The sequence below is a fragment of the Habropoda laboriosa genome, unplaced genomic scaffold (genome assembly GCF_001263275.1).
Source record: "Habropoda laboriosa isolate 0110345459 unplaced genomic scaffold, ASM126327v1 scaffold18, whole genome shotgun sequence".
Classification (NCBI taxonomy): domain Eukaryota; kingdom Metazoa; phylum Arthropoda; class Insecta; order Hymenoptera; family Apidae; genus Habropoda; species Habropoda laboriosa.
In genome coordinates this window covers 1,149,433-1,157,647 of record NW_017100152.1, presented here as the reverse complement: position 1 = coordinate 1,157,647, position 8,215 = coordinate 1,149,433, and the positions used below count along the sequence as shown (strand labels likewise).

At 40.8% G+C, this 8,215-nt stretch overlaps 1 protein-coding gene across 1 annotated transcript in view; it reads right to left on the bottom strand.

Annotated features, from left to right (window-relative positions):
* The window catches only part of LOC108575668 (disintegrin and metalloproteinase domain-containing protein 10-like), a 145,813-nt gene that overhangs the window by 34,562 nt on the left and 103,036 nt on the right, over window positions 1-8,215 (bottom strand). Inside the window, exon 4 of the mRNA XM_017938530.1 lies at window positions 494-764. Coding sequence (XP_017794019.1) covers window positions 494-764 — 271 coding nt within the window. The remainder of the gene's footprint in view (window positions 1-493; window positions 765-8,215) is intronic.

Genomic DNA, 8,215 nt, shown 5'->3' with positions numbered 1-8,215 from the left:
GTGCTGAATCTTTGAAAAAACTTTCAGGAAACTTATACACTGACGGCTAAAAGTTCGAGATTACTATCACGAGAAAGGTTAGAACTTGAAGAAACTTTTAATGAATTTTTTATTACCAAAATCTACTGTTCCTATCTCTGAGGCATTAACTGCGAATTTATAAAAATTTTTAGTAGATTTAATAGCGATGTGTATTGACATGTAGCCCCAAACTGTATTAAAAGTATTTTCTTTAACAAAAATGTCGAATATATATTTTACTCGAACGCTTACCTTTCTAAATAAGTTTAATTAACAGTTCTTTATGTGCAATAACGGATGTGTATATTTTTCGAACTTTTCTACCTGTTTTGTTTGGAGGTTTCTTTCGTTGGAAAAAGAAAAGAAAAGGAAACGTAATTAATGTGTTTTCGGTGTTCGCAGGTTTCCCATGCTTTCCCATTGTACGTGAATAATTAGTTTAAAAGCAAGCAGAGGTTCAACGGGTGTTTACCTTAATTCATTTAACGTGTTCTCCCGCAAAAGCTCGCTCGCGCAGGGATACCCATTGTGACGGGGAACGCTCACGTCCGCGGAGCGATACGCGATCGTATGGTGATGCACGGCGTCTGTCGTGTCTTTATCCTCGCCATCTTGCCGATGGCATACCAGGGGAGAGTATCTGCTCGCTGGTTCGATGTAGATCTCGTCAGACACCGTGAAGATTGTTCCATCGAACAGACCCTCCTCTGTCACGATCCCATGCACCGACGAATTCTCATCGTCTGAGAAAGATCAAGATCATTATTTTCACTTAAATATTGCCCAGATTATAGTATAGATATTTTTATGCTACATTTTATGCAATGAGATTCCAGACTACATCATTTTCATTCAATAAGTGTCCTAATACTTATGAACTGAGCTTCTAAAATTTTATCACTGTCGTCATGTCATTTCTCTCCTTTTGCTTTTTACTCTAAAAGAAAGCACTAATCGTTATTATTGTTATTATCCTTTTGTGTTCTGGCAAAGGTATTTGAATTCTTTTCACGACGCACAGAGGGGGAATCATATTTTCCAATTTTCGAATGAAAAGGAAGACGCGGGAACGCGATCAGCGTCGATAGCTCGTGTGAATAACGCGTCAGTATGCCGAACGAGTCACTTTGACCATCTTTTTCCTGAACGTTTGCAACTGTGTGCTCGTAAATCGTGAGATTTACGTGTGCAAGAACCGTGTATGAGGGAATCAACGTTTATATCACGTATGGTTGCTCGGACTTGGCTACACGGCAAGCGTGAATTTATATTCGGTTGATTCGTTACATCATCATAGCGTATCAGATCGACGACGCGTCCACGGGTCTCGCATCTATGATTCGCTCGTTTCCTTTTTTATAACCCTCTTTCTCTCCACCGTTCTTACACCTTTGCCTCTGTTATTTTAAAGGGAGAATGCCATAGGGAGGATTTTTTTGTGTCGATACTAACTTTAAAAAATATATATTCGACGGCATGAAAATAAAAATTTATACTGCTTCTGTAATCGTTCAGCGGCAATACAAATACATATAGAAACACGAGCGGCCAACGCTGTTGATTTTTACATACATAAACCGTAATGCACGTCGTTCAATATTTAATTGCAGTTTAACATTGAGATTAAACGTCCGAGGTCATAGATTATTCATTATTCGATATTTACTTGGCATTTAGTGTGGTTATCGAAAGACTGTACGTGAATACGAGTGACATGGTGTGCGCCGAGTGTTCGTTTTGAAATGGGGAAAAACTCTTTCGGTAAATATGCCGTAGGAAATTTTGCTACAAAGTTTGAAAATTTGTTGAGGTTGCTTATAGCACGATGAATTGATAATTAACGCAATGATTTAATCCTTTCACAATAAAATTCGGTCAAAATGTTCGTATTTCCAATTCTCGTTAATCTTTTACTATTTTTTAAAAATTTTTTTTAATTTATTCAAATAGTTTGCATGGTTGTCACTTAACGTTTCTCATCATTCCACGTTATCTTTGTCTTCTGTTTAGGTCTGTTTGTCACATTATCTAATTAAATCCGCGCGGTTCGAACATGTTAGGAAAAAATACAGAAATGTTATTGAAAAAATTGGATCTGCACCCGTCAATCAAATAACGCTCGTTCAGCTTTTCAATCTGTTAGGATTCCGCGGCGTTTTCCACAGGTGTGCACCTATTCGACCGGACAATTGAATTTTTAATGCATCAATACCAAACGTCTTTCAGATTACAAACAATTGATTAATTCCAGCGAAATAGAGATTCTTTTCCTCTTTTCCCTCCATCACACTTTTCATCTCCACTTTGAGTTAATTAATTAATTATCGCTTTATTCGCGAAATTTCATCGGTAACGCCCTAATAGATATCAATATTAATAGCATAATAGACTCGCATATCAGTGTACAATATTGTTATACAACTCCATTGTGTAATACCTTTTCGAAATATTGATATAATTTGGACGCGCATGAGATATAATCTATATAAACAGGTTCTATTCAGAAACTCCAAAAGGTTATTTAAATATTTTCATAACAGATCCAATAAAATCGGAGGAATTACAAGTAACTGACATTTGGTGAATTTTTAATTGAAAATTCACTGTTTAATGTGTCGTTAGATTGTTTCCTGACATAGGCTTATTGATGAACTAAGAAAAATAAACTTTGCTTTATTTAAAATGACATTGGTTTTATTTTATATATTTCGTAATGGATGTCTACAGAGTAGATCGTAAAAAGAATCGTAGTGGGAAGTGACGCTTTCCTTCCCGAGTCACAACTGGTGCTAGCAGAAGGCGCGAAATTTGAATAGATATATCTAACATTTATTTTTTCGTGAAGAGGAACCCTTCTTCCGTGTAGCTGTTGCCGAGAGCTGTGTACAAATACAACGTAAGGGAAGAATTAGACGCAAAGAAAAGGGGGAATGTTACTCGAAGAATAAACTTCTTCATGGGATATTTGCGGCGGTTTACAACACTGATAGTCCTTTTTAATCGAGAGGAGCTTTGATTGTTCGACTAAAATAAGAGATCGGAACCTTGAAAGGTCAGCCTGAAGCTATAGTCGATTAATTTTCTTTGGTTCCTCGGAGTTTGGTCGGAAATTACAAGCCACTGCCCCCTCCTTCACGTACGATCGATCAACCTGTAACTTTAAACTTCACGGAGTTTAACTACTCTGGATTTTACCACAAGTTCGCTAAGCCTTTTTTTATCCTATTGCACAAAATAGTGACTTTATTCTCTGCCAAAGTCAAAGATGTTACAACAGGGTGGAGGGTGTCTTTCTAGTTTACCAAGGGGAGAGCTGAGTACTTCGAAGTTTAAAATCAACATTGTTTTCCATTACTAGATCATTTCGAGTGTATAAAAGAAGATGCAGAAAGAATTTTAAAAAAATGACGAAGAATTGAGACAGTTATGCTACTTTGAAGCAGCGTGTCAGTGCTAACTTTGAACTCTTGTCAGTTGTGAACCTTTTTTTCTCAACTTGCGCAGTTTATGCTACAAGAAACAATTGTTTCATGCACCTATTTCCGGTAGCGTATAACAGACAATCCGAGGACATATTCGGTCATATCCACCTAAAACCTTGGGTGACCGTACATTTTTCTTTCACACCCTAATCTCAAGCACTCGGCCCAAACATTCTTCTCTGTCATTCAGTCTGCTATATCTCAGTATAATTCCTGTTCCTTCTGTGTGATGGAGGATACAGTATAGATTAAAATAAGTGTTGAATTCTTGTTCTAACTTGATTTGAGTGAGCCATCAACCGTGATAAACCCGTTAGCCTGATGGTCTTCGAGTATCAAGTAGAGGACAGAGGATAGTCTCTTTAGAAGAGAAAGGCCTCCTGTATTCGTTCGAGTGTAAACTATGTATTTCGGTGCATCGGTAAATCAATGGGCTTTTGATCACGCCGCTTCGATAATAGCCGGTAGCTTCTAACTGGATGGCATCTGCCAGACTGTCGCTAGTTTCCAAGGTTGCTAACACGGCGTATTCCACGCTCCATTACCTAAGAACGCTTAGGTAAATTAACACCAATGAACCAGAGATTTTATCCCTGTCGTATGGCATACTGTAAGCGTGCAACTATACAACTAAATGATTGTTTCGTATCGTTAACATAATCTTAAAAAATCGGAAAATCAGACAGAAATTTTTTGAGAATTCGAAAATAGATTCCTCGTTGCGACAAGTGTTTGCGCAGATACTCGGTGATTATGCTGAAAAGTAGTAGCTGACTGTCAGTTTACGTTGGTAATAAAAGAGATTTTCTTCATTCGTTCATTTTTTTCTTTTAGAGGTAAGGATTAACTTATATATTGATTCACCCTCATACATACTTTTCTGGACACGTAGTATTTGGAAAGGTAGTTTGGATGAAGGTAAATGCTAGAAAATATTCAACAAACTGCAAATATCAGACAGTACGTAGCGTGATACCTGCGTTGATTTTAATTCCATTACGGAAAGCTTACCACGAAAAACAATTTCCGCGGCAGTCTGTCGGTTACGTTACATCGCGTGAAGCGCGTTTTCTATGAATTTCTACGGCTCGCTTCTATTCAGATTCCCAGCTCTGGGGGTTTCCTAAGCCGCCATATACGTATTATAAGTTTTCCAGCTATTGTCTGGCCCTGTTTTCAATGCTCCCGTCGCGTCGCATCCACCACAACTTCGTCCGGTTTTCGTTCGAATGTATCACGCATTTGTTTCAGCGCTGCGGGCTGCACGCCTTCCGCGCGATCAGTTTTACCATCGGATTCGATCGTGGAACCACTCGAATAGAGATTGCGCGAATATCTCGAAAATACCAAGAATTATCTTCAATTTCTCCGAATACACGCGATGAAAATCACATGAAATCTGTTCTTTCGTTGTTAAAAAAGAAAAGAAAAATATTTTTCTTCTCCACATGATTGCAACCACTTTCCTATTTATTCGAAATAAGATTAAAAATCAACGGCTGAATAAAAATGTTACTCTACTACTTCATTTCAACGCAAATAAAATTACAAACCAATTTTTTCCGAGGGCTCTTCTTCCTCACTAGCAAAAGTGTAGAAGAAAAATACGGAAGTAGCGAGTTTCAGGATTGAAAGCGCGCAAACATAGCAAGATACATCGGAGCGGTATAAATTTTTCAGCCGGTGCGGCCGGACCGCGGACGGATTTGCGAGCCGTGGGATTCCCGGAAAGCCGATCGTGTTAGTTATCGAGGTGGAAAATAATGTCATGAATAATGGAGGAACGTGCCGAGATATGTACTCCATGGACGGGTGCAGTCGCATTGAGGGGCAGCGAGCGTGCAAAAGGCAGAAGGGAGAGAAAAGGGAATGGGAAAGTGACTCTGCGCAAAGTGCCCAGCCCGTTCCTTGCTAATTCGCAGACGTATTCACTCGGAGTTCCGGCGATACTGTCACTCCATTTTCTTTGACGCAACGAAATAGAAAATCACCGCGGTCACCAGCCAACGACCCTTATCGGTGCCTTGCTTGATTAACAAATGAACCACACTTTTTCTCTGTCTCTCTCTTTTTATCATTCAGAAAGGAACAAGTATCCACCGCGACACTGAATACTCCTCCTCTGGTTTCTCAATGTGCCTGATAGAAAGTCAGCTTCCCCGTTGTTCCAGTCTATTTGTTAGAGCTTCTCATAGAGTTTCGAAATTTGTTTAACAATGGTGGTGGAACGTTTCGGGGAGCTTCTAGCGTAAAATTATTCGTTAGTAGGACGATGGTCCGAGATGATGTTCGTGTAACAGGAAACGTCGATGCCTGTGCAATATCCGAACGCATTGTCCGAACCTCTGGTCGAATATCTGTTTACCATTTGCTATTCGATAAGCTATTGAAGATGTTCTAGCAATGGTAAATTACCTCCCCGAATTTTGATAAGGTATCTGCTAATCTAACTCTGTGAGAGTGAAAGTTTCCACTGATTCATTCGGTTTGTCACGTGTATTAACCACGATTTGTCCCTTTAAGACAGGTTACACGTGAACACGTGTACACCGGCGGTGTTTCCAATGAAAAATTAAGCCGGGCCTCGGTTCTCTCTACCTCTTTTACCTCGCGACGGAATTTAATTACAACGATCTGTCGTCAGGGGAACGTGGTGGCCGCTCGAAAAGCCAATCGTATTTCGACGGGTTCGAGTGACCAACGTGTTGATGGAAAGTCGATAACGGGTGGCAACCTGTTCTCGTTTGCGACGTGCAAACGACGCGCCCTCCAATCATTTCTCTTGGCCCACGGAATCGCTCTCTGCTTCATACCTCCCTCCGGGCCCACCGATTCTGCAACTGTAAGCCTGAGAGACAGATAAACCCCGTTTCCCCCTCTCCCATGAACGATGTATGAACGTACTCGTGTAAATTGCTTCGATGGTGTGAGCAATGGCTAACCATGGGTACTGGGTTATTCATGCTTTATTGCATTATTCATGCTGCACTTGATGTAAGGTTGTGGTAAATGGTATTAAACAGTTAGAAAAAGGGCAATTTTGAGAGATGCGTTCAAAATAAATTCTTTCTAGCGAATCTCATGAGAAATTTAGAGTTTGTGCAATAGGGATGAAATGAAGCATGTTGTAAGCAGTTACAGTGTACGAGAATGTCCCTGCTCGTTCACATTTGTAGGCGGAAAGGCGAATTGTAACGGTTGGTTGCCTGAAACTCTGCCAAACAGGGATAGGGGGGAAAGAAACTGGATATTAAAAGAAAGTCCCTTTGAGATACAAATAGAGTGAAAAAGCCAGAAATTTTTGGCTCTGGATCTATCATTCCTCTTCTCCCTTGCCTTCGTCTCCTGGCAGCCCCAAGAGGTACACTATTTTCTTGCTGCTAAAGGATTATCCCTGGAGGAAAATAAAATTCAAGCCCCGTTCCCTTTCCATCGTCACTGCTCTCCTTCTCCTTCCGATCGGATGTAAAATGCTGGAGACGTAAGATGGAGAACGCAGACATCTCTGTACGCTTCTGAAAGGCTTCCATGGAAGTCCTTCGTGGTAAATCACTCTCTCTCGATCGAACCGCTCCCCCGGTTTATCCATTTTCGGGATCGCAGACGAAGGGATTCGACGGCAGTCGTGACACCACCGCTCCGATATGTTCTCCTTGCACCGACGTCGATCCCTTTTCGAATTTATGTGTGCGGCGACTGGGGAAATTTCAAGAAAATTCCGCCACCGTGTGTCGTTCAGCCCTCCAAAGGACGGGTCCCTCGTCTCTCTTTCTCTCTCCTTCCCTTCGTTGTTTTCCTAGCTGGCGTTTGACCACAATTTAACAGTTTGCATTTAATTTGGAAACGTTCGATGAACTTCTGATAATTCTGCTAGATCAAATTTATGCAGTACAGTTAAGCTATTTTGAAACCTAGACTCTGCAGTGTATCTATGTCACCACTCTATTATTTTTACGCAGCTGCTATACAATTTTCTTAGCACACTTCAGAACTGTGAAGAACAGTTAGCTAATATTATTTGACACTCATTACCGTTCGAAGTGCGCGTCACGTTTGAAAAACAATTGATTCAAGTCTTGTGGAACTCGTCGAGGTACATATCATTTCAATTTATAAAGCAATTAACGGAATTATTCCCGGAGAAATATCAGAAGCCTTAAGTGGACCTCAAACAACGTACGAACTTTAAATGCAATTTCACCGTGGTCGGCGGCGTATATAAGCTCAATTTCGTCGGCGGTGCATTAGAGTCCTCGACCCGGCGACATCTCCCAATTATTCAAAACTTAATGCAGACCGTATCTACCCTCTCAAAGTCTATATATCCAGCCCCCGAAAAGTGGATCTGGCTTGCAAAGTGACAGAGCACCACCCCTCCTCCCTGCCTACGTTTCAGGCTCAGCTTCAGCCTTTTCACCATTTCCTTTCACCCCTTTCTGCCTCCCTTCATCCCTATTTCTATTTCTTTCCACTTTTACTCTCTCCGTTTTTCATCTTTTTTCCTTCTTCTACCAATTTCTTGCACCTCCTTCGTTTCACATCTTTATCAATCTTCCTCGCACAGACGACGCCGTAACGCGTCTCCATTTCTTTCCCCACGCAAGCCTCTTCACTGTTTATCTGCGTAAAAGCTACTCTCTCTCCGCGAATCGAGATTTCAGAATCCACCGAAAGACCATCTATCCATCTCTCTCTCTCTCCCTTTCCCTGTC